Source organism: Aythya marila, assembly GCF_965140915.1.
Source record: "Aythya marila genome assembly, chromosome: 6".
NCBI classification, from domain to species: domain Eukaryota; kingdom Metazoa; phylum Chordata; class Aves; order Anseriformes; family Anatidae; genus Aythya; species Aythya marila.
Window position 1 is genome coordinate 18,624,594 of NC_139047.1, and position 27,947 is coordinate 18,652,540.

Here is a 27,947-nt window from a genome sequence, read left to right on the forward strand (position 1 = left end):
ACAAGTGCTCATATAATATTTATTTATTAATCAGTCTCACCCTTTAATGCACCAGTTTGAACAAAAGAACTTAGTATTAAATATGTATTTCATTAATTCAGGTCCAATTATCAAATAGATTTGTAACTACAGACAATTTTTTTTTCACTTCTATTACTAGCTACCAGAGTCTGAGGGTTATCTATAAGCAATGAAATTTACTTGGAATATATGCATGCATATCCATAGGCAGTTTGAATTAAAGAACCCTTCACAAATTTAATACCTCATGAAGGCTAGTCTGTGTAATATAGAAAGTTTAGTTTAGAAACAGAATTTCTAATTTTCAGAAATATACCGTTACAAAGTGGAAATTTAATTAGCCTAACAGCAAATTTACACCAAGTTAGTGTTTCAGCAAAAGAAGTTCCTTGCAAAGTCAAAAGTTAACTGTATTAAAAGTTACACAAATTCAAGAATGTGCTTGTAATTTATATATAAAAAGTGACAACGTAAGATCTGAATTTCAGTGATCTTAACACATTTTCAAAGTCCATAGTTGAATCCACCTGTTCCTGCCTTAAACTATTACTTGAATTGACACGTGCTTACACTTTTAAGATTTGCATCAAATAATTCACAAGTCTACCACTGCTGCCCATCTTTAACGGTCTATGCTGGTATGCGGGTTGCAGCTTCCTCTTCTGCATCAGCTCTGTTGGCATTTATTTCTGCCAGCGTTCGACCAAATCGAGTCCACTCATCGCTGCGAGGAACGGCAATTTGCTGTTGACAAAGATAACATTATTTAAACCTACCAGTACATACAAACTGAGCTCATTATGAACAGCAGTATTTGTAAGAGGTTCTGATAGAACAGCTTACCTTTATTTAGTGTAACTTTTAAAGTAGTCTAAACATCAGAAGCTCTAACTAATAAAAGCAGCAGAATTTGCAAGTCCAGTATTTATGCAGTGATACTATTACACGCTTGCATGATATGCTTCTGAGAGACTACCTCCAAAGAACAGTAATGCAATGTCTGCATCCAATCAGTCACATACTACTGCAATACACATACTTCAATAGCGACAGCTTCCCTACAGAACCAAGTCAAGACTTCCTCATTTCATTTTTTTTTTTTTGTTCAATACTTCTCAAGCCATGGTCAGAATTCACAAAAAATGGATAGGAAGAACATAAGATTCCTGCAAAATTTAAAGCTTTCTGTTAATGGCTTCATCTTATTTTGCCAGCCGTACTATAATGTTTTTTACTTTTTGACTGCGTAGCTGACAGATGGCATGCTAAGAAAGGCAATGAAGCTGGTGAAGGGTTGAGAAAACCAGTCTTATAAGGAGCAGCTGAGGGAACTGGGGTTGTTGAAAAGGAAGCTCAGGGGAGACCTTATCACACTGTACTATTACTTCTAAGGAGACTATAGCGAGGTGGGCACCAAGTGATAAGGGGAAATAGCCTGAAGTTGTGCCGGGGAGTTAGGTTGGGTATTAGGAGAAACTTCCTTACTGAAAGAGTTACGCAGCATTGGAATAGGCTGCCCAGGGAAGCAGGAAACTTGTGTATTTAGAACTCGGTAGCATGGTTTCGTGCTAGTACATTAGTACTAGGTTAAAGGTTGAACTAGATAATCTTAGAGGTCTTTTCCAACCTAAATCATTCTGTGATTTTAAATCATGCTAGAATACTTGAAATAGACATCTAAAAGAAAAATAATTTGATAATAAAAATTAAGCCTTATTCCTCTAAACCAGAGGAGGGGGGAACTTACAAGGAAATTGCAAAACACAAGTCAAAAAAGCTTGAGTAACAACAAAAAAGCTGTAACATACTTTGCACAACACATGGTATACATACCTCTCCCACATCGTATATAACTATTTGTCCCTCTGAATCACCTACAGCAATCTCTCTCCCAGAGTGTGTCCATCTCACACGGTTCAGAGCAGGATTGCCCTCCACAGTAATGCTCGCAGTTGGCACCTGTATCCATTTAAAACACATTGCTAAAAATGCACAAGGATTTCTTAAGTTACAGATTACAGAACATACCTTATCCCTCAGTGATTTATCAAAGTACCCAATATCTCAATTTAGGCAGTTTGTAGGTCTCAATTTACTCTCAGTGGCCATAAGCTATCACTAGTGATATAACCAAAACAACACATCTTCTGCCTCTTGGCACTATCAAAAGGCACATCTGCACTCCTGCCATGACACAGGAGGCACATGCCTTTTACCCCCCTGATAGACATGCGTTAATCAGACAGCAAGGAGGAGCCCTGGGAACTCGGGAAAGACTTATAGATAGAGGGCTGGCAGGTCAAATCCAGCCCAGATGCTAGAAATGGGCAACTCCAGTTAAAAAATATAGGCTGGCATGTGCTGCTTCTTCTACAGGACTACTCTTTCTTCTGCGTGCAGCTTTAAGACAGTAAAATTTCAGAGAGCTGAGTATCTGTACGATTTTTCCTCTCAACTACCGCCAACAAGTTTAAGTCTCAGAAAAGGTTTATGCAATAGTTAAGTATACAGCTTACACCAGCAATCCTAAATGTTCAATCCTTTAAGTTTAGAAACAAATTACAATTTCACTGCAGTATTACTATGGCAATAACAATATGGCAATAAGAACAATGGTGGTGTATGGGTAGCAGGTTTGTTCATACTGTTAAACTGCAGGCTGCCACGGCTGTATTGGGGGAGGTCTAAAAATTTACTGTCACAACATGGATTGGTATTAAGCTAACATGTTTTATGTTCATGTTACTGTTAAAACAATTTAATTACTGTTGCTATTAATTATGAGCAGTCATTTAAGTTACCAGCCTGTAATCAAAGAATATTTATTAAGCAGCAACTACTGGAATTACAGAATATTTAAGAACAAACAACAAAAATCCTATGGTGAACTCTTTACACTTTTTTCTAAAGTGTACAAAAAACCTTTCCTGCTATATTTGACTGTTAACCTCACTCTCCCTCACCTCAGTGTCATTGTTGAGATTCCACAGGTCAAGCCTGCCCATCCCATCCACACAGGCAAACAAGGCAGGGTGAGTTGGAGACCACATAACATCATAAACATAGTCTGAGTTGTCTTCAAATGAGTAGAGAGGTTTGTTATTCTGAAAAAAAGCAGATGTAATGCAATACCTAAAGTCAGCATTTCAAATTCAAAAGCTAACAAGTAAGGTAAAAATACAGAACTTCTCAACAACATTATGAGAAATAACTAAAAAATGATTCACATTTTAAACTTACTTAAAAAAGAAAAATACTACAATATAACAGCAAAAAAAAGTAATTCTGGCAATAGGAATGCCAATTCTGAGCCTCTACATGCAGTTTAATTGACATGAGTTTTGGTGCTGTCCTCTAGTCCTCCACAAAATTGTAAGAAAACATTTGCAGTACACATAATATGAAGAAACTGAATTTACATGATTTGCATTTGATTATATTGTAATCATTGATATGAGAGGGCAAAAGGTTAGGCAGAATGGATCAAAAGTACACAAATGATACACAATCTGAAAGCAATGACATCTTCATGTCATTAACTAGTTTTGTTTATCAGCTGTCTTCTCTTTGTAAGAAACTGAAAAACAAGCACCAGGAATCAACTAGACTACTGCTATGGACCTTGAGGGCTTCACACAATTTGCCTTCAGTTCACTGAAGTTTCTTAAGTAGCTTACACTATAGCACCACCTTGTGTCAAGGATTATGAAGAGAACCACCGAACTATCTATTTCAGTTACCTTAGTTGTCCAAAGCTTTACCGTCCAGTCAAAAGAAGAAGTGACAAAGAGATGCGAGAAGTCTACAGGTCCAACTGCTGCATGGCAGTGAATACCTGTGATTGGTCCCTGATGTCCTTCAAACATCTCACTGATTCCAGCTTTGCTGTTTTAGAATATATATATATATATCAAAAAAAAAAAAAGGTTAATATCTCTGGAAACCATCCATCTGCAGACAAAGATAGCACTGAAATACAGTTTAAATTTAGCACCAAGAAGATTTTGCCACTTTGTATGGATGTTACCCAATTGCAAAGGCTTCATCTGAACAGGCTCGAATATGGACCTTAATTCCAGTATCTCTTTTCTACACTCTTTAAATGCTAAAATTTACCACAGGGAGCAGAGACTCATTCAGCAGGTACCAATCCACTCATTTAACTACACGGTTCTCCAAGCAATAGCTAAAATTTTGAATCATACGAAAGAACAAAATCCAGTCTCAGGAACAAGTGGAAAACTCCCACTTACTTAAAACAGAAGATGCATGTACCTTGTGGACACACACTAGGATTCAGACATAAAAACTTACAACATATTCCTAATAGTCTCCTATCAGAAGCAATGAAAAAGGAGGGAGGAAGGGAGAGAGGAGAGCTGGGAAGAACGTTACAGAGAAGTGATACAATTTCAGCTATTCTGGAACCAAAAAGCTGTGCAGCAAGGGTGATGTGTATTTCAGATGAAACCTGGACACTCAATTATATTTAAGAAAGCAATTGATAAGATACAGTCAGACAATTTCAAAATAGATTGAACAGCAGGAGAAGAGCTAGCCAATTTAAGATTTGTGCGTGATGTTACTGTACAATTATCTGCAGAACTGATATAAAGTTTGGAATGTTCTGCTACAATTCAAATGAATAAAACCTCAGTGACCTGTGCTGCCCCCATCACTACAAACAACTCGCAGCCAATGAAGAGAGCATAGTACCAATTCAATATTCAAACTCCTTCTGTTTTTAATGAAGCTCCTACTCGGAAAATAGCATGCACTGGAATTCATACACAGCTACTTTGAACCCCATCAAGACTGAGGACTAAGCACGTGCTATGAATGTATTAGCAGTGTAGAACATACAGGGATTCATCCTTTCGCTGTTTTTAAGTCCTTTGAATAACTAAAAACTTTTATTCACCTGCCATGGCGGCATGCAGTGTAGACTGAGCCTTCTTCACTTCCAACAACAAAGTTGTTGACATCTCCAATGGGGAAGGACATGCAAGTAACAGCCACAGCCTTGGACTGTTTATGAACCAGCTCCATGCTATCCTGTAGTGAAAATATCAGTAAAATACTTTTAAAAATAACAAACTGAGTATTATCACTTACAAGGTTAGATTTCTCAATAGTTAAGTATTTTTTGTGTTTTGCTTATATAGAATTGGGCAGAAATGAGCAATTTTTTTCTTGTGTTAGTGGCAAAACCAATTTTAACAACATCCCACGGGGCAGAAGAGGTCTTTTATCAAATGTCTACTAAGCTACCTTAAGAATACTTCCGTATTGTGAAAATGTTTTTAATACTTTATTAGAGACATAATGTTTTTTTTTTTTTTTTACAAAATAACTATCCAGAATAGATACTATACATATCAAAAGTTATCTTACCTGTGGCTGGGAAAGCATGTCTAAACTCCAAGAGCATATCTTCCCATCGGTTGAGATACTGATCAAGTTATGAGCATTCTGGGTCCCAACAACATTTACACAGTACACTGGGTGCTAAGAATGTAAAATACCATCAGAAATAGGAATTCCCAAGTCTCAACCAATTCTGTTACAGTTAATATACTGTAAAATATACAGTTTCATTTAGTGAAAGAGAAACAGTTGATCACAGTATGGTACAGAGAATGCTTCCCTATAAAACAAATAGCAGTTTTTCTGACACTTTCATTTTTATCAAAAGCCCTGTTCTTCAGTGATAGCACTGGAAAAACATGGACATAAACATTTAAGCATTATAAATCAAGTGCACTGGACAGTTTCCTAGAGGTTAAATACATCTCAACAGGAAACAGTCCTTGTAGATATTTCACCCCCTACCGTGTGAGCAGCAGCTGAAAGCGGAGTTCTCTGCACTGGGGTTCTCTTATTGCTGCGATTATCCCATAGCACTATTTGGCCTGAGTATGTGCCACCAACCACCAAATTGGGATGAAATTTTGCAAATGTAGCTGACATCACTGCTGACTGAAAGGAAAAAACAACCAAAATACACAAATAACTATCATTCGCTGACATGACATCTAAAACCAAAAGAAAATGTGACCAAGTATCAGAGTAAGTTCTATGTCTAGATTTAATACACTATTTCAGTGTCCCATCACATAGGGGTTCAAAACTCTTTGTGAATCCCAATAAGCTTTTAGTTTTAACTTGCATTCCAAAAATGAAGTCTTCCTCCTCTGTTTTTCCCATACGTATGCATTTGTATTTCCTCCTAGCACAGTTTGTTAGAAAAGGAAGGTCAAGCGGTGCACAAGACTTTAATAATATTTACCACATTCTGTGGTCATTTTCTTTGAGAACATCGAAATTGGTCTCAATACAATATAGCTACTTCTGCAATCTGGGTTTTGACAGTAATCTGACAACATGGGATTACGTTTTCATTCAACTATGTAATTTTTCAGAATTATGACATTTTGAAAATTATGTGGCTATTCCAGACTTAGCACAATGAAACAGACTTGCATATTTTTATTTTTTTTAATCTTTCGTAAAAACTACTAGGAAACTTCCATCTGCCTTTTTTACTTGCAGCATATGTTTCTTGTTTTCATCGTTGCTCCACCTCCTCAGGCCATCTTCATTTTATTCAGTAAACTACACTCTAGCAGTACACAACTCTGCTCAGTCTCCTTACATACAAACCTTCTTTGTGGTTCAACCATTACACAAGAAGGTTTTTGGTTTTTCAAATAAAATAAGAAAATGAGTTCTTAAGCAAGACTGAACTCTGAACGATGTCAGAAATTCTGGAACAGAAGAATGTTTCTAAACTAAGGTCTCTAGCTATCAACATCTGTTTGCAAATACATGTGGTTAAAGTGAATGCCAGCCCAATGAAATCATTACACTGACAAGCACAAGGAAGGTACTTGTCCAGGCTCATCAACATAAAATCTTTAGCCTCCTGAGACAGAATCATACCTGGCAGTGAAAGACATACTCTGGGGTAGTTTTCTTGTACTTCATATTCCACACAAGGGCCACTCCATCAGGCTCATGAGGTGCATCCTCATTGTTGTTGTAAGAGGCTACAAGTAATTCTGGGTACTGAAAAATATGTGAGAAAGATTCAAAATAGCAAGATGATTAACTAATGGTCCAGACAATCCTAGAATCTTTGTTTTGTGATGCCAAAACACAGTAAAAAGAAAAACAACAAGACTGAAAATCATTTACATCATCCCTGTGAGAAACAGCGTCAGTCAAAACAGCATTTGTTACAGATTTAACTTATAATTAGTATGTTAATACTGTTTTAAGTTCTTGGGTTTTTAAAATTATATCTTGCTTTTAAATGTAAAACCCAATACTTTTAAGTGAGCTTTGTTTTATGCACCTAACACCTCTACATAGCTCATAAAACAGAAGCAATTATGAAGATTTTTTTCTTTATAATACAAAGATTTTGCTACTTTTTACAAAACATTGATGTTTGCAAGCTACGGAGGATGTAAGAACTGTTCTAAGGAACACACTTAGAAATACAGCCTATATTAATTATACTTAGAGAAGGGTCAAGTGGACAGAGCTAGAAGAACTCACAAAGATGACTGCTTAATATAAGCATTTTTTACCTGAGACGACCAGTCCAAACAACTGACAACACGATGCTTTGACCAACGTTCATCAAAAAACTGCCTGTTTAAGGATAGTTTTGCTCCTGCTTGAATCTCTCTACAAAGGCAATTAGAAGGTATTAATCTCTGACCATTTTTAGAGTTAAAATATTGCGCATTCACACTAAAGCATTCAATGTTCATGTTACCCTTCTTTGTCTTCTAAGTCTCTTCCACTGTAGTCAAAGAAAATATTGATTTGCTCGGAAAGGGCTCTTTCAACAATCCTTGTAGAGTGGTCAAAGAAACTTAAAAATTCTTCAGAATGCAAAATTTGTTGTTTTTCTTCCTCTGTAAGTTCATGAGGGGCAGCTGGAAAAGGGTTATACACAAAGTTTCTGTAATGCATACTTCCAAAAATTCTTTTTTTTTTTTTTGGGGGGGGGGGGGAGGGGGGGGGAAGGGGGACAGTATTCATCATGATTCTGGAAAATTTTTTTCCAAACATCCATACAATAACTAAGTGTTAAAATGTAACTCAAATTATTTTCAACTTAATGGAAAGAAAAGTTAAAATGTATTAATGTTTTTCTTTGTAGCACAAATAACTATGAGGTACCTTCCTCCTCCTCCTCCTTTTTTAACGTTTTTTCTTCCTCAGGTTCAACTAATGGCTTTGGTGCAACCACATCATCTTCATCTTCCTCATCTAAAAAGAAAAAGTACGGTGAGACTGTCATTGTTTTTAAAGAGGAACAGTAACATTCTGTAGGAATCTCAAATATATAAAATGGTGTAATTTAGCTTAAAATGGTTGTATTTATAAAGTGTAGTTCCCAGAATAATGTTATCTCAAACCAAAGATCATTGCAATGCTGTCTACACCTGGATTTTAGTTGCGGTAAATTATGTATTTGTATAAACTGAAAAAGAGGGATTCTTTACAATTTCTTACGCAAAGTAGAAAACTCTCCTATAAGCATTTATGATTCCACACAAAACCATGTGGTAGATGTATGTTCCGTGTAACATCCTGACACATTAATGTTGCAGAATAAAGAAAAATCAAATGTCTAAAATAGTCTACAGAACAGATGCTTACTTGTGATCTGAAACCATCAGAGTCTAATGGGTCTTCATATGGCATGAAGATGGCTTACATTAGCTTTCAGGTTGCTATTCTGAGAGGCAAATTTTGCTAAAGATAATAGCAGGGAGATTACATTTTTTCTGTCATTCTAAATGCAAGTCTCATTATCTGTATCATGTTTGGCAATGAGAACTTTAGAGCAAAATGTGTTTTCCCTAATTGCAATGAGTAACATAAAATGTTAATGTTCGGGAATGCTGACAAGGTTTACAGCACTTTCTGCATTTGTACACTTTATTCTTTGAATACTGTAAACCAGAAAATGACTTTAAATTATTTGGTGTTGTTGAATAAGCATTTCCTGGCCTTTCTTCATCCACTTGCTCATACAGGCTTCTGAAAAGCTATTTTTATTGGTTAAACAGCTATGTCATTTGTCTATAAGGGAATGGCAGCAGGAGTCTACTACATGCCTCATCACAAGTAACGAGACAGTTTTCAGCAGGGACTAGGCTTGTTTGTTGCAGCCATCTCTCTGACCCGTGTTCAGCTACCTAACGACAACAAAAAATCCACATGCACATAGACACAAAAAGAGGGGGGGGAAAAAAAGCGTGGTCAGGGGATGGGAACCAGCTGCCAAGCCATGGTCCCAGCAGCCAGGCCAGCTGACTAGATAGCAACAACCAGATGGTACTGCTAGGATTGTCTCTCAGCTATGAGGTGGCAATGGGATGGCACAACATTTTTCTGCCTGACTGCCTCCAATCATGTCTTTCCCCAATGGCAAGCCTGTGCAATTACCAGCACTCCAGGAGGTCTACAGACAAGCCTTTACCCTGCAAACAAAATACAGCTTGTAGGCCATACCAGCTGCCAAACCACACACATAGTGATAGGTTTAAAGAGGTCTGAAAATCTTTCTAACTCCATAGTATAGGCAATAAAAATATAACTGTACCTGCAGGAAAGAAAGCTTTAAATGACACTGTATAATGCACACAATAATACAAACTCCAACTTAATCAAAATGATAATGACGTATGCCAATCCTACATTACTTGAAATTGAGCGATTTTTACGTTCTGACAAGTTTACAGAACTAGGATAAATGGCATGAATGATTTCAATATATGCTCATACTTTTGAACCAAATGGTGAAGGTTAAAATCTTTCCTTTCAAGGGCCTCAATCAGCCACAAAGGAAAACAGTAATCACTGTCTTTTCAGCCAGCCCAACCGCATTTGTCAGCCCTTTCTCCGTCAATGCAGCCAGAGCAATCAACCTGCCAAACATTCAGAATGGAAAAACAATCTGAAAATACAGGGTATAATGCACCTGCCAGTGAAAATGGCCATTTCAAGAAAAGCTAGTGATCTCAGTGACCCTGCTGAGGAGGCGGTGGTGCAAAGGGGAAAGAACGCGTAAAAGAATTCTTAGTGATCTCCACTCTCTTGCACATTGACACTTCCTTACAAAGCATGCCAATTACAGCTTTTGTGCTACTTAAAAAAAAATGAAAGCTTTTTTGGGCAAAATAATCACGCAGAGAAACAGAAAGACACTGCTCCTTTTTAGATGGATTCACATGTACAGTGGACTAGTAATCTGAAAACTGTATAACTTCTAGCAATTCTAAAGCACAGATTTCTTAATGTCAAATCACTATAGGTGTGAACGCTAATTAATTAAAAAATGTAATATGAGTTAACAGACATGATTTTGAGAACAACAAATACAGGACCACATGTTCACATTATAGTCACTTGGACAAAAATCCCCCTCTCGCTATCCCTGCCAATCAATAATGCAGATTTAAATAACACCTTAAATTCAGATATTTGGTTTGGGGTCACCCGGGATACATTAGTCTAGCTTTGAAAGTCCCAAATTAGAAATTTCAACCCAACCCCCCCTGCTAGCCATACTACACTGATTCTAAGTACCATTTTCAGTGACAGGAGTCAAATTCTTGTCAAATGCAGATGGTCAACCCCTTAGTGCTAAGTGACCTTCTAATCTACATATTTTATTCAAAAGATCATATAGTTGATTGCTCATGCCTTTTAATGTTTGAAACATAAATGGCATATATTATACAGAGATCTAAATTCCTTCATAGTACTTTCACTGCATACAGCCAGCTGATATTACTGCATTTAAATGCAGGATACAACACTTATTTTAATATTCTCGAAGTATCAGACTTGAAATTGAACATGTCATCTCACTGTGATTTATCTGTAACTACACAAATCTAAAACCTTCTCTTTAAAGAAGTCACATGCAAACTTTATTATTAAGGGATTGGGGGGATGGGGAAGGGGGAGAAGCAGCAAGTTCTTGATCTCATTATCCAATACCAGGATGCTTTCTCACAGACATTTACAAAAGGCAGCATGAAGCTGTTGGACAATAAATGAGATATTTTTGTTTTAATTACTTCTCACATATCTTGAATTTATAAAATTATAGTTCAGGTACAGGTATTTGCAGAGAATTGGTAAAAACAGTAATTATTACCCAGCAAACACTGGAAGACTACATAATTCCTGAAAAAGCTGCACAACTAAGTCAAAGATCCACTTGTTTCATTGGCGTACTGTATTTGGTGTCAGTTATGTAAGTGTGGAAATTTTGAAGGCACTGACTAACCTCATCCTTGTTATTCCTTAATAACTACCTACTGATGCTTTATGCTACTTCAGTTGTCAGTATACCACATACAATTCCTCAATTAAAAAAAAGCACGGTTGTTAAGACCTAGAGAAGTCATAGGGTTCTAAAGACCAGAAATGGGACTCTGTCACATCAACATATTGATGAATATTCATCATAAGATGCTAAACAATTAACTCCATGTTTTTTTCTGACAGGGGAACAGGGAATCTTGGTTTATAAACAGCCATCTTCACAATGACAAATTTCTTGTCAATGGATGTTAAAAACAGGTTTAATGAACCACAGAATTTTGATTTTGAATTAACATCAGAATCATGATGTATTTTGGCAAGATGGAAAGAAAAGCAGTACTATATACTAGGCTGCACCCAGCAATAACACTACAGAGTGAAAGTTCCAGTTGTCTGAGTAATCTGTTGCTGCAGAGTAGGTTAATCAAAGTGAAATCATCTGTGAAATGGGTGGCTTTTGTTAAGTAGAACGTGTCTTCATATCAAGTTTTCCCATCTGTATTTCGCTGTACATTTAAGGCATGTATGGGGTAATACATGAATATAAGGCTCCATTATTTCTTGTTACAATATTAAAATGTAAAAGTGCTACATTCACCATTAACAAGCATCCAAGAGGCCAATCTTACACCCTAAATTGCTATTAGTCTGCTTAAGTCAGGACAAAAGGACAAAATTAAAAGGACAAAGTGCTTAATATTCTCATTCTATGTCTTGGAGACCTTACCAGACAATAACTCCTCAAAGAGGGGAGCTAATGCAGCAATACTGTCTGCAGTTACTTGTGATTGCGTATGTGCTGTGTTGTACAAAGGCACTAAATAACAAATAGCCTGTTAGCCCAAGAAAAGCCTTAACTGAGACAGTTGGGCAGAGCTGTATTCACTTTATTCACTTACATGCCTATCTTTCTTTGGATTAATCACTTTCAGGACCTATAATATTACATCTGGCTGTTATTGGATGTACTGATGACTATTTTCTTTCTATGCAAATTTTAACATTATGTCAGCAAATCACAATGGAAGATATCAAACAGTACATTACAGAGCAGCGTAGCTAGAACTATAGGTAAGACAAAACGCAGCACTGGTGATTACAGTACTGTACATGGGGGCCAACATAGAGCCTGCAGAACAAGAAGTAATCCAGAGTTCACACATAAATTGCATCTCTGCTGCTGAAACTGCTTCTATCACTGCCTGCTAAAAAGAAACAGCTATATGAAGGGAACACAATTTCAAGTGTATTTTCTAAGAGTAGATCTAGAAGTCTGCTGCCTGATACAGCACGCCGAATGGAGGCCAAACAATAATCCTAATAACCAGTTGACCGCACTAACTAAAAACAATGTCCACCAAAATTGGACAATGAGGGAAGTGGGCAGCAGTGCTGTACACAGCACCATGAGAAGTGGGAAATTGATTTAGACAGCAGAAATGGGGATAATAGAATGAAGACGCTGGGGAATGAAGCTGCCTAAAACCAGGATGTTCATGTTATCATGTTGACAAAGATTATTGAAGTGGTAGTAATGGCACCGAGGCATAGATATTTAGGCTTATCAGTTACAAAATAAGCACTAAGCATGGCACAACACTTAGAAAAATTAATCTCCTTGGTCCCTAAACCAAAAAAAAGGTCATTGTTACTGTGTCACAGCAAAAACAGGAACGTGCCAGGAAGATGAGAAAAAATGAGCATCTCTGCTATATTCCTAGGAACAATGAACCATTCCATGATTACATTTCAGTTCCTTTACATAACAAATACAGCTGTTACAGAAAGAGTAGGATTAGAGGATTGAGACTGTTGAAAATTTTGGAGAAAAAAATCCAAAATGTGAAAAAAATGAAAGACTGAAGTGACACATTTAGGTTTTCATCGAAGCAAGAAGCTCAAGAGCACTGAAGTCTCCACCCCGACACCATTTCTTACTGTGTTTCTCCTCTATGTCCTTAGTGACTTATTTGTATACATTGAACCCAGAAGAAAAAGCACAATGGGTGCAACCCGTAGCTATGAGAAAACCATAAAACAAATACTGCAGATTTACCATCTAAGTCTACTTGGGATATCTTCTTACAAGAACTATGAAACATGCTTAACAACTTCAATTTGGGGAAATTTATTATTCTGTACTGTACAGAATACAGTGAATAACTTCCTGTGACACAATACTTCCTACTCTAAAGGCAACTAAATCTCTAATCACAGACTGAAACTGATTTTTAGGAGATATATTGACTGTATTCTTTTACGATGCTATAGGAAGAATCAATCTTCCCAAGACAAACACTGAGGTCACAATACGTCAGCCTGTTAGTACTTCAATTCTTTGCATAGAGAGGCAACGCTGCCACTAGCACTGAGGTGACATTCTAGCTCCAGCATCAAGGGCTACATGCAAACTGGTCATGCTTTCATGCCAAGCAGAGAGGAATGATCACTGGCTTGAACCAGCTGCAGCTGAGAAGCCTATTGAGAAGATAGAGGGGAGAGCCACTTCATGTTTAATATTGCCTACGACAGCACACTACAGGGAAGCACGATCATGTAAACTTAGTCTACCTCCCTTCTCTAACTAGAAGAAGCATTTTCCTGCTTAGATTTTTGAACAACTGAATGCTGTCCTTTCTGTCAACTTCTGAGAGGTCTGACTTCCACCTTTTTAAGCCAGAACCATTAGGGTGAAAGGTATTCATAACTTGAATTTAACTTCATTATGCTGAACCTAAAATGGACATCTTCAAAGGCCAACTTTAAGTTGTGGGCATGAAGTCTCCTCTGTGTAACAGTTGCTTTAATTGTGTTGCCACAAATATTTCCATGGCAATTAGCAACTCTTTCAGTTTAAAGCTAGTTTTCCCCAACTTCCTATCTGTCCCAACAGACAATAGTTTTAGCTTGAATGTTTCTCAGTTCAGGTCACAATATAACACAAAACCAAGATACTGTCATTAAAGTAGGTTCTCTTCAGTTCATTTTATAAAAAGGAGTGAACAATGGATCTAAACTAGCTGAGATGTCAACTTAAATTGTGAACATAGATCTTTTACAATGCAATGATGAGCAAGCATCTTCAAGTGACTTCTGTGAAGCACATATATACAAAACTAAAGAGTGTACAGAAAACAGTATTGTTTTTAAGGTAGAATGGATCGTGAGATACTATCTCTACTAAGACAGCTTTCGGATAAACACAGAAGTACAGGTGACCCAACTTTCCAACTCCCCTATAGTAAACGTCAACTACAGCCTATCCACTTAGGGTGAAACTAAGATCATACAATGCCAGGCAATTTCCACTGACAGCAAGCAGCACAAGTAAAACACTTTGAGCACACAAACTACGAACTAAGTCTTCAGATACCATGGTGAACCTGACAGAGGGAAGGAAAAAAACCTCAAGGATTAGAGAATGGAAAAAGTGAAAATTGGGGAGAAAAAAAAATAAGGATACAAAGCCTTCAAGTAAGTTGTGTGTGGGTTCTTAGGTGTCATAAATGCAACATACATCCCACTTTCATCCCACTTTTTGACCAGTTGTCAGCTACTTAAGCAACTTGGTGTCTATGTGTCATGTTTACTAGGAGTACAAAACCGCCATGTTTTATTAGCAGAGCAATGTTACCATTAAACAAGATGCAGAATGACAACAACCCTCTAAGCAAGACATGTATGTGTTTAATAGAACTTGTATTAATTATCTCACAAATCAATCTTCATTCTACCACATTAAGTTTCAAGATCACAAGTGTTAGCTCTAATACAGTCAGTAATCATTACTGCAATAAAATAAAAGGAAAATAACTTAGGTTGAAATAACTTAATCATTCACCTTCCTTTGGCTGCGTCATAACCGGTGTTTGTGTCTCCTTTGTATATGTAACAATTTCTCGAGGAGGAAAGTCAACTTGTGTAATTTTGGCCATTCCAAGTTTAACAGGTCCACGTCTACATGAAATGAATAGAAACATTAGAAAAAATAGTTAGCTTTATGAATTACTTCACATTTTGACTAGAATAATACTCGTGTCATCACGTCACAGCTTTGTCAAACTTAAGCCAGGTGGAAATTTAATCCTGAAGAAGTCACAAAATTATGATTATTATTTTCACTATTATTTAAAATCAATAGCTATTTCTACATGTAAGACAAAAATAAAGATGTGCAAATATATACAGATATCTGATTATTTGATGTCATTTTAAAGCTTTGTTTTTGCAGTTGCCTAGGGTACTGCTACATATATGAAATACCCATATTTTCATTGTACTGATCTGCTCACATGACTATTTGTATTTATTTTAGGACTTTAAAACTTAAAAGAAACAGCTTAGTTACCCTGAATGTAAAAGTATTTCCTAGTCCACTTAACTGTGCTGCATTTTTTAAATTTTATTTTTATTTTTTTTTAAATCTATCTGTAGGCTGCTATTTAGAACTCAGAACTGCAAGTCTGGTCTGAAACTCACACGCTGATAAGTGATTTATCCATAATACATTACTCCAGTATGTAATACTGGAAACCTCTGAGCTTTCTGACTTTAGCTTATGAAAGATGCTACAAACACAGATACACCCAGTATCAAATTACAATGCAAAAATATATTTCCAAAAACTACACAATATTAATTCAGTCTTTGTAACATCCTGCAAAAGCATATGTACTGTAGTAATTATGTGAAGATCTACACTCCATATAGCTAAATTGCTGTTAATTTCTTATTAATGACCCCTCTCCTAAAATGAAAGAAAAAAAAAAGAATCTCCTTTTGAAGTTTTCAATGGACGGAATCATAATTCATATAGACTGATATGGGTTTTATTAAGTAATTATAATGAGCTACAGCTCAATATAAACATTTGTCATTCATGTATATTATAAGATGGGAGTCATTCTGTCTGTTTTTACATGTCTAAGTTTTTTATTTTAAAGAAATTACTTTAAAGTTTGTCTTGCCAAAGAAAGACTCAAAGAAAACATTAATAAAGTAAGCTCTGTTACTAGAAATAAGCACATTATTTATATTAAATGACATCAAAACTTCTCATTACCAGCCAACTGCACAGTATCTTGGGACACTGAACTTCTGTAACTCACAGAACAGTCTCTTAACAGTAACTTGATGTCTTAAAGAAAAAGAATAGCTCTTATACTTATTATCCAGAAGTATATGAAAAGGGAATATAAGAAATCTATGCAATACCCCAGATCGGAATCAGAGTGGAGCTGAAGAACTGATGGATCAGTATCCCAATGCAGCGTCCTGATACCACAGGTTGAACAATCATGCAGCATTAGCAAAAAAGGCCAGAGATTAGTGAAGCAAATACACACTATGAAATGCTAGAGTTAAAGTAAGCTTAAAGTTATTTCATTGTTCACAAGAAACGAGGCAACATAACATCAGTTAAGGGAAATTCAGCAAATATTCAGTGCAATAAATACTATATGCGGTAAATACAAAAGTTAAAAAAGCAAACACAGAATTCAGAGCTATTAGAAAAGAATTAAAATCTTTTAAAGACTGAAAGTTAAAGCTCTGCAAACAAATGCGGCCTTTGTGAGAGGCTAATAAAAATATTTTAAATAGTGACAAGAACCACTAAAAACTTTCCTTTTTAAATCTGTTCAGATTTGTTCATGTCATATGAAGACAGATTTGTTAATGTAATGCAATATTGCCCAGAGCAGTAAATATGTGGAGGAAATTGTCATATTGGTAAAGGAAATGAGTCAACACATAAACCTTTTGGTAGAGGGGGAAAAATGCATTTCCACTGGGAAAGAGAACTGCTAGAGTTTCCAAGATGTGACATTGCAGTAATTATGGGTTAAGCACTGCCTTGGGCTTCTAAGTGTCATCTGATTTAGAGCCAACTCTATTTAGGATACTTAAATCTCGTAGAACTAGTGGACTTTATATTAATAACACATTTCAAAGTCATATGGAATAATGAACAGAACACATCAAGTCACTTTCATATCTGAAGAAATATGAAGTGGGAACTAGATCTTCCCTCTCCTATCATCTTAAACCTTCATACCTTCTCCACAAATTTCCATTTAGTCTACCGCCTGCTATCAGGCTTAGGCAAAGTTTTAAAACAAGCATACAAGAGAGATTAATAGATGAACATGCATCTGAAGTTTTCAGAAATTATTTTTTTAAATCTTGTTTTGTAGCAAATGGAAAATTGTTTTATTGACTTATCATATTTAAATAATAAATTCTTTATTTTTTCAAATTTCATGCATGGCATGGCAATGTTCTTATAAAGCAAGCACAGAATTCCAAAACAAAGATGATCACCAAAATTTACAGGCAACATGATGAAAACTCACAGCTTCAAGTGTGCCATTCATTACTTTGTTCTTGTAGAAACCATACGTTATAAGAATACTGAATTTTAATTAAAAATTACAAATCCACTGTTATTATTTAGCAAATAATTCTGCGTAGCTGATAATGCACCCATAGCCATAGCTTAATACCTGAATATCTAAAACCTTGACATATCTTCTGTGCATCAAAAAATACCCAATTTTACCATTATTTTGAGTGTGCCTATTCTTTATGTCTCTGCTATTTTGTTCGGCTAAGTAGATTTAAGCCTGAAGTTTAATTTGGTGCCTGAGATTTCAGGCTGGTTATTGTTCATACAGAGATTCAATCTTGCCATGCATATGAAAAAGAAAACAAAGCAAAACCAAACCACCACCTCCTCAACATTCATGTTGCTTAAGCAAAGAAAAACTTATCTATAGATTCAAATGCTCCATCACCACAAACACTTTGCCAACATTTTCTGTCCCACTTAAGAGGAACTTAGGGAAAGCAATATAAATTTAAAAGGCTCCAACCTCTGTACTTACTTAAGACCTAGTCATTACTGAGGTTGCCCTCCTGTTTTCAAAGGCGTTTTTTTTTAATTTTTTATATTAAAACAACAATACTCTGCCTTTTAAAATAGTTAAAATCAACACACACTATAGTACTTACAGTTAAATTCTTCTCAGAGAGATTCTTTAAAGAAGTAACATTCTGAGATAAAACTCACCTATTACGTAAGTATCACAAGCATACAAAATACTGTTCCTTTTGTTTTCCAGAAATTTGTTATGCCTTAAGTTAAATGAATTTATATATAAGCTTCAGTGAACTTATACTTCTATTTATCCACATGCTTGAACTCGTTTAAATCTAGGTAAATTCCTAATACACATACATCTAAGAAGTACTTTCTGCACTTATAAACTAATTCTTTAAAAAAAACACAAAACTTAAAAGTAAACTAACAATGCTAATTTCCAGTCTTAAATTTTTACTCTTAACTTAGAAAGAGAAAGAATGCTGAGGTGAGAAGGAACAAATGGTAACAAATGCAGAACCAAAACTCTTTACTGAAGTAAGTAAAGACAGATGGAAGTAACAGGAGGAACACAGTCTGAACACTGCTTTACTAATTACTAAATAAATGAAGTTACTGGCAATGTTCTGTATCAGAGACAGTAAATGACTAAACTCATAAAGGAGATAATCATCATAAAGTATGGTTGTGGCATGAACAGAGAACTGTAGAATGGCCATATACCAAAAAAGAACTGAAATAACACACTGATGTGAACAGAAATACATATGTTGAAAACAATACTCTCAATTTAAGATTATCAAGAACAGTAGAACTTGCCTTGCTAGCATACCACACATAGATATGAAAGCCACCTACAAAATGCCAGCTATAATGCTAGGGCACATCACACAGTCCAACTTTTAGGTTGAAGTGTATGCATACAATAGGAATGCCGTACAAATTTAGAATATAGACATTGTTTACTGAAGGAGGGGAAGAATGTTACCTGGTGGTCAGAGACTAAGTAAGCAAACTCAGATCTCTTACAATGACATATATAGCCTTAAATTTAGCTATCAATTTCCTATCTCCATGCCTTGAAGTCCACAGTCTTTCTATGCTTCCATGTCTTGAAAATTGTGCAGACCCAAATTTAAAGTTTACAAATGGATGAAGCTATAGAGACTTAGGATGTAAGTTTTCTCAAGTCTTCATAAAAAAAAAAAAAAAAAAAAAAGCACGCATACAACAACACTATGTTGCTATATATCTGGAACATACAATCAGAGGACACAGTACACCTACGAGGCAGAAATAAATTCAGTACACAACATGGAGTTCAATTACAGATGTGGTGAAAATACTGTTTCATACTAACTTTAAATTATATACGAATGAAAATAAAAGCCTTTTTTACCCCCACATCAAGTAACTCTTTTTGTGTTTGTTTGTTTGTTTTTTTCCCTTCTATACACTGAATTTAAATATAAAATGACAGTTTAATAACCAGTAATCACAGATTTCAAATAATTTAAAATTTGCTTGTTACTCAGTTAAGGAACGATGCTATTGGTTCTTCAGTTACATGACAAGTGGACTTGAACTGCATAGTGAATAAGCTATGAGTGCTTATTCACTGCACCTGAGTGTTTAAAAAAAAAAAAAAAAAAGAAGTATGGATTCATATCTGCTGCCTCTAGTATTCCTTGTTTCAATTTAGTGGTCGCTACTTTGAAATAAAGACCTTATCACCTTTCTTCAGGTCATTAAAAACTTGACTATTTTCAGGCTAAGACTGTGTACACATAACCCACAAGTGTACAGTGTACTCCAGTCTTCCAAAAAGACGTGTAAAGGTGGTATAAGTATTCAGTCTTTCTCCAAAACAAAGATTCATTCACAAAGGATGAACAAAAGGAACTGAGGATGCTGTGCTTTAATGAAACTTCATCCACAATGTATATTCAGAAGCTACAGTACATGAGCAATGATTGTACAGGGGAGGGAAAACGTTATCAGTGTTAATAGGCGAATGCTGCTCTTGTTCAGAGAGCGCATGGAAAACATCAGAAATACCCTTCGGAAGTAGATTCCTATCTTATCACCCATAAAGCTCCATTCTTAGTTCCTAGTTTAATGGAAGTATTTAATTGACTCTCTTTACAGTGGCATTTCTCAAACTGTTATGAACAAAACATTGCTCAAAAGGATGTAGCAAGTAGCAAAACTGAAAAAAAAAGTGGCTATTCTAACATGCTTGTAGCTTGTGAGTCGTACAGTTAAGTTCTGAGGAGAGCTGCAAGGTGAAATAACTTGGGAATACAGTTTTAAGTGAAAAAAAAAAAGAAATAAGGCAAGGTTTGTAGATAGCATTTTCTGTTAGATCCAGCAACATGGAGGGAAAAATAGCCAATATCCATACACACTCTCCTTCAAAGAGCTGGGAAGTTTGATTTTTTCTAGTTGTTCTTTTGTTCAGAGACATTCATGTTCACAAGAATATTATCACAAGACTTTCAGACTCTTTAAAGATGAAACTTTAAACCTGCAAGCTCAAAAACCTCAAAGTTTCTTCTGGCAATCTAAAATCAGTTAAGCATAGTTGCATTTCAAATGTAAAAGTAAAGCACTTCTGTAAAGTAGTCACTGTTCACAGATTCAATATTGGTGAAAATTGATACTCAAGTAATTAAATTTGATTTCTTCTAAAGTTTCATTATTCATAATGCAAGTGTTAAGCAAAGGAATATAACAAGGTGACATACCTAGATCCAACAGCGCCATCACCAGAGTCCTGGCTTCCAGCCTCACTTGGCGTACTCACAGATTTGGAAGACGGAGAGGTAGGAGGAGGGACTAAATAGTGAAACAGACAGGTATCCGCTGTTACTACTCGCAGAGGTTGCACAGCTTAGGATGTTTTAAAATTAATTTAACATGAATCATTAAAAAAAAAGTGATGGCAAACAAAAAATACATGGATGAAATGAACAGTAGAAAAAGAGGGGAAAAGACAATGTTAACATTTCATGCTGGTCTTTCATGCAATTGTTCGGCATTTACGCATCTGGAGCATACAAGACGATATGGAGGGAAAAACATTACGAAAAAATGACTTGAAAACAGATTTTTAAAAACAGAATTTTTAAAAAAAGGTAGCATCTATTTTTGCAGGACATTTCCCACTAAATCATGTTGATAAAACATAAAAGGAAGATACTTATTAACATAGCTTTTCTCAAAAATTACACACTGAAGGTATTTAACTGGTAATTTTATTTTGAAGCATATAATCACAGAAATGCAGACAAAAAAAGTGGCTTTGTCATGGAGCATACTAGTATTTTTGCTTTAGTTCTAGACAAATCAACACAAATTCTGCATATTACACTCAAGTTTGTTAGTGTTAGCTTTTGGGAGATTTTTGTGGTTTTCTGTTTGTTTTTTTGTTTTACCTGACAAGCAGGCTAGTACTGATACATTGAAACTTTTTCTTAAAGTCAGTTCATTTCCAGCATTTAGATGAAGATTGTAATTAAAATCACCATGTTTTTTTGGAACTGATACATAACAATGAATCTTATACAATCTAAAGAATGTAAAGCTATGTCAAAACTTTTTAACTTTTCCTTCTAGAAATAGTTATTTTTTTTGTTTGTTTTAGAAATAGTGAAACTCATTATTTAACAAAGCTTAAATTTATGTTTAAGAATCAGAATGCGCGTTGAAGGTTCTTTTATGCTTCACTTTTCAGTAACATGTAGAGCATTCATAGCATGGATTTACTCCTTAGCAACACCAAAGAATAAACTTTAACCTACTGAAGACCAATTAGTTATACAAGTTGGCATCTATCCTGTCAGAGGTCAGCCAAGGGAGAATTCTGAATTTAGATCTGCAGCATTTCAGGAGAATTTCCTGAATTCAGGAGAATTTCCTGAAATCACAAGTATATTGGAAATTCTGAAGAACGTTTCCATCTTATCCCAAAACAGAGACATCATTCTGGTTGACAGAAATTCTATCCTGAACATGCAAAACAGACCGTTTTTAATAAATTTACTCAATTCAATAAATTGAGTCTCTCTACAAGAGAGATTTTCATATAGGTTTAAAAATCATACAGTTATACTTCACAAATACATACACATACCTATATTTTACACATACCTATATTTTACACACATGTATGGGTGTGTATGCACACAGATAAGCTTTGAAATGTTCTCCAACCCAGCATCACCATCTACTGAATAGTTTATACTAAAGGAAACATCTATAGGCCTTCATATTGTTACGTGTCTGTGCATTACTGAAAATGACAGCATTTTAATGTCACCCATTCTTAAACAAACAGGTGAAATGACAAACTTATCTTGTCACCATTTAAAAAAAAACAAAAACAAACACACAACAAGAACTATATATACTGCTCTAGCAGTATGGCCAAAAAATTCAGTAGCTTAGTTTAATGATACAGTGCCCTCTTGTGGAGCAAGCTGTTTTTAGGAAAGTCTTCCCATTGGTAAGGCAGTATCTCTCTGATAAGTGTGAAGAACATGCCAAGTAAAAGTCCACCTACCCCAACAAAGGATGCCTTCTTGAAAGTTATTTGTTATTTTCATTCATATATATATATATGAATGAAAATATGAATGACTCAATATATATATATATATGTATATATATTACACACACAAATATACATGTATAATACATAAATAAATATATGCATTATATATAGAGAGAGAATGATAGATATCAAAAACATACTTACACTAAGGTCCCTTCTCCTGTAAGGAAGCCACCTCTCCTTGGCAGTTACCAGGACAATAATTACCTTACAAATTCTTAATACAACTTCCTAGGAAGGAATCTAATCTCAAGTAATCCACCCACACTGACAGCATGAGCTGAAGCCATCTGCACACCATGCTGGTCAGCTGTGTTGGCTTCAGTTCAGGTGCTTCAGCACTGTACTGTCATGCTTTCCCAGTACTCAGTCAGCAGACTCAGCTTGTGCCTCAGGCATGCTACTGAGAGGTAGCAAGTAGAACATTTTAGCTTGATCTAGCACTCATATTAGAACAATCTATCTTGAAAGGGAACAAAATGAATTATCTGTGTAACTGTGTACTTACAAGGCAGTGACTAAATAGGGGGTCAACAGGATTAAATACAACACATGCAGGGTTGTGACCTGTTATCAGACGCCAGCATATCAAAAAACTTTTTAAGGACTGGTCATCCTGTGTTTTTTAGGTTCTCTCTTACAGATTAAAAAAACAACCAAACAAACAAAAAAAACCACACCTATTTCTTTAAGAGTCTCATGTTAGCTGCCTTAGCAAAGCCATGTGCAAGGAGGTTTTCAAGTATTTGCTGAAGAAAATCCCTAGTAGCTAAGAATTGATTACTTATATGCTAGTGCTAGCATAGCCCAAATGCAGTCTACCTACAACTGAACTGTGAGAACAACTCAAGCTATTAACATTACTGCTGTGGCTGTTGGAATGGGAGCAGTGTTAATGTTGTTTATTTCCCATTCATTTTCAAATGTTTTAGGACAGTCCAAAAACAATTATGAAGTTGTATTCACACACAGACTATACCTAATTATTATTACTTTTTATTTGCAAACCCAGTTGAAATAGACCCTCATCATCATTGAGCCAAATTGAAAATTAAGTTTTAACCCCTCTTTGATTTCACAGAGAGAGTTGAAAATTGGAGTTGAAGTACCACCCTCTTCACTTTCATTTACCAGAGAGAAGTGGCTAAGTAAAGGCAAAAAGCAACAACCAATATACTAATCCATTGAAGAGCAGCACAGATACGAATCATCATCCTTGACAGTTAAATTTTATACTTAGCCTTGCTATTACTCCATCAAAGTCAGTCAGGTATTTGAGATAAGGAAAATTAGGACATAAAAGGCACAGAAAGAAAACAAGCCAACCCCACATGAAAATATTAGGATTAAGATTTAGCATTATGAGAAAGGGGAAAAAAATGTGCAGGGAGAACTGAAAGAGAAAACAACAAATTTGTGATACTTATAACTAAAAAACTCCAAATAATCTTAGTAGAAAGCATATATTTTATGAATATTACTAGCAATGTGTACTGAAGCACATAAACATAGCACTAGACATTTGTAACAAAGTAGTACCAGAAACAAGACATGCATACCCAAAAAACAGTGGCCATAGAAATTTCATGCTAGTTATATATGTATCACAATACCACCACCAACAAAACACTTCTTATAAACTAATATAAATATTCCTACCAACAGGAGATTCAGGTGTCAGCCCCATGCTCTGAAGTAATGCTTCAGCTTCTCTTCTCTTCTTTTCAAGATCAGATTCTTCTTGTACAGGAAGAACATCTTTCTTCTGATCAGTCTAAAAATAATTCAATATCTAAATTCTGGCATTTAATAGGTATTAGGAATGGTTTCACTTTATTTCTCACTGTGCTACTGAAACCTATAATCACATGGGTTAGTTACTTGACTCTATCTACAGAAAGCATCTTGGGAATTACGAAAGCAAAAACAGAGGGAATCACAAGTTTTGCAGCTTTAATACTATCTTTAAGTAGTTTTCTTTAAAAGTAGTTTTGTAATCTACTAGATTTCACACACAAGAAAGTATTAATATCACACCCTTATCCTTATATAATTTAGAAATAATGGAAGCTCTACTGTGAAAGATTCTGAACACTCCATATTTTTCCACAATTCATTTAACTGCTTACTCAATTACAGAATTTAAATTCATAGTTTAAGGTGTTCAAAACTCAGTCACTGTCAAGTATTTCTGTAAAAATAAATTAATTATACAAATACTAGCCTTTAGCAGATGCAGCAAAATCTAGACCAAGTTACAATAACCCTACAACATGATTAAAGACTAACTGCTTCTCACGTTACTACACATCATACTTCTGATCTACTCTACGTCTTTTAAAAAAGCTATTTCCAAACTTTAGAGGAAGATTAAAACTGATAAGCTGGGAATCATATGGGGAATCTCATGTACAGACAATACGTAATTGCAACATCATCAGAACATAACTTGAGATATTTCCCTCTCCAGTTTGTCTGAATCATTTTGCTGGCAGCTGCCCAGACTTCAGCCATAAGCTAATTTAGAACTTGTATAAGATCATAACCAAAAGAGAGGATGTCATGAAAAGGGACACAACACACCAAAGCATTCCAACAGAAGTTTTGTTTATGATCTGCTTTCTGGAGAAATGTAGCAATACACCAGATTGTCATTTACACTAACAGAGAGAAATCCAGGAGACTGTTAACAAATCAAGTCTAACACACAAGTAGCATGCATTCCCTGAGCATTGCTCTTACTTTAAAATTCAGGTTAAAGATGAATCAGAGCAAAATAGAGCACGCGGTTCAATAACAATACTGACAGTCAAACAACTCATACAGACATCCTTGAAACTGCATTTCAGAAAGGAATTCTTCAAGTTATATCATCACAAATCATTAATAGAGCTTTTGTGCAATATTTCAGTTAATTCTCACAGTAATTGCCTAATTCATTATTTATGATGCACACAAGCATACAGTTTGTATTTATAAAACTACATGTGAGATTATTATTTTTTTTTTTAAATGTACCTTACCACATGGATAGTTCTAAAATAAAAGAAAAAGTAGGTGTTTACTCTCACAAAATGAAAGCACTACATTTGCATGGACCATTAAACAGACGTTACTTAAATAACTGTGGAGTGATACATGCAGTCTTTTTGGACAGGCTACATACATGTATATTTGGGGCAAGTTACATAGGCAAACAGTCAAGGTTCAAAGGGAAAGTTATTTCTTACTTCTTTCTTCTTTCTTTCTTCCTCCTTTCTTTTCTTTTCCTCTCTGATCTGAGCTAATCGTTGCTTCTTGCGCTCCAACTCCGCCTTCAGTTCACTTTTGTCAGACATGGCTGAAACACTGATCAACACAGAAATCATACCACTGCTTGTTTTTGTTCACTTGAGATTGCTTATTTATAGGAAAACAGCTATCATTAAAGTAACTATACTAAAGATAGAACAGTGAGAAGTCTTTCAATCCTAATTAAAAAAAAAAACAAAACACATTCCTATTTCCATGTTTCCTTCACTCTGTACATTCTCACTACTAAAATTGATTTAAAACAGGACGATGATATGGTGACAGCACCCACTGCTAAGATAGTACTGAAGCTGTTTGGAGGAGCTGCTCTGAATCATACATCAGGCACTGAAAACAGGGTTATCTGATCTTGCCATAGGATTCTGCACAGCTACAGAGCCAACTATGGCACGTACGTACAGAAAACTGCATGGACAATGCGCCTGGAATATTTTTACTTTCTCTTTCATCCTCTGACTGTTGACACATGACAACTTAGCAGTATGGAAGCGATATATCCTGCTACATCCAGTTGCAGAACTTAAAACACAGATTTAACAAAAGATTTAGTAAGTCTACCATAAACTGCAAGGCAAAGTAGGTATCAGCGTGACGGAAAAAAAAAAAAACAACACCTGTCAAACATGCAATACCAATCTTTTTGTGTTTTATCCATTGACCTTTTGCATGCTGCTAAGAAATTGTTGGATCTTTTAAAGACAACAATTCTACAAAAGCTTTGTTACATAACTCATCCAATTAAAAACAGACAGGAAATCCAATAACAAACAAAAGCAGAAAAAAAAACCCAACACTTCAGAACTTAAAGATTTGGGACATCGACACGAAAACCTGTGTGAACAGGCTGGGTGAACAAACACTTAGTTTTACTGTAAGGCAAATCTGAGTGAGTAAAGGAAGTGCAGAAGTGGTTCTACCACAGCCAAGGGATCTATAAGGGCCTTTGCACCAAGCGTGATAATACTGACATCAGATTACACATCAGTAATACGGCTATTTACGTATTTAAAATTAAAAATATGCGCAAGCGTTTGCATAGTCCATCTAAGGGCAGGAAAAGCTGTAAAACGCTGCAAGGCTGACACATTTACCCCCCTGTACACATCGGTAGCTCTTCCTCCATATTGCCTGCAAACACTTCAGTGCCAACAAACGATAATAATAACAAAAAAAAAAAAATGGCATTTCAGGCTTCAACGCAGCCCGGGAAAGGCGTGCTGTCACCGCACCGCGGCCCCTCGCCCCAGCCACCCCCCCGCGGCCCGCAGGAGGGGCAGGCCCCACAGCGGCAGCAGCGCCCGGCCAGCCCCGCCCGAGGGCGGCAGGGCCGAGCCCCGGCCCCACGGCCCGCAGCCGGCACAGGCAGGGCCCCACCCCGCCGCCGCGCCGGAGGGTCCCCGCTGACAGCCGGGCCGGGTGAGAGCAGCGGCCGTTAGAGCCGTTGGAGCCGTTACCGCGGGACCCCGCGCACCTGACAGCGGAGCCCGGCTCCGCGCCCCGCTCGCTTCCGCCCCGCCGCACAAAGGCGCCGGCAGCTGACAGGCGGGCGCCTACGGCGGGCGCGGCGGGTCAAACCAGCCGCCAAGGCGCTGCGGAGACTTACGGCGGAGCTCCGGCAGCAGCACCGCGCTCCTTGGCGCCGCCCGAGGAGCGGCCCTGAGGGGAGGGGGGCTCAGGCGTGAAGCGACGCGAGGAGGCGGAGGGCGCTACCGCGAGCCTCGGCACCGCGCCCCTTCTGTGGGGAGGTGGCTCAGAACA

The 27,947-nt window shown here is 36.4% G+C and overlaps 1 protein-coding gene across 4 annotated transcripts; it reads right to left on the reverse strand.

Moving 5' to 3' along the window:
* On the reverse strand, nt 1-27,947 carry DYNC1I2 (dynein cytoplasmic 1 intermediate chain 2). 4 transcript variants are annotated; one of them, XM_082763778.1, is made up of 17 exons: nt 27,793-27,947; nt 26,108-26,225; nt 24,537-24,651; nt 21,010-21,100; nt 16,597-16,656; nt 15,224-15,339; nt 8,218-8,307; nt 7,808-7,970; nt 7,617-7,716; nt 6,964-7,089; nt 5,854-6,000; nt 5,416-5,529; nt 4,943-5,076; nt 3,762-3,906; nt 2,985-3,125; nt 1,855-1,980; nt 1-765 (listed from the first exon to the last, which is right to left on the reverse strand). In XM_082763778.1, exons 2-17 carry the CDS (start codon nt 26,213-26,215, stop codon nt 652-654), a joined length of 1,890 nt encoding a protein of 629 aa, XP_082619904.1. In that variant the 5' UTR covers nt 26,216-26,225; nt 27,793-27,947; the 3' UTR covers nt 1-651. The 4 variants fall into 4 exon arrangements, with proteins under 4 accessions (XP_082619904.1, XP_082619902.1, XP_082619905.1 ...); XM_082763776.1 differs by having other exon boundaries at nt 27,661-27,799; XM_082763779.1 differs by lacking the exon at nt 16,597-16,656.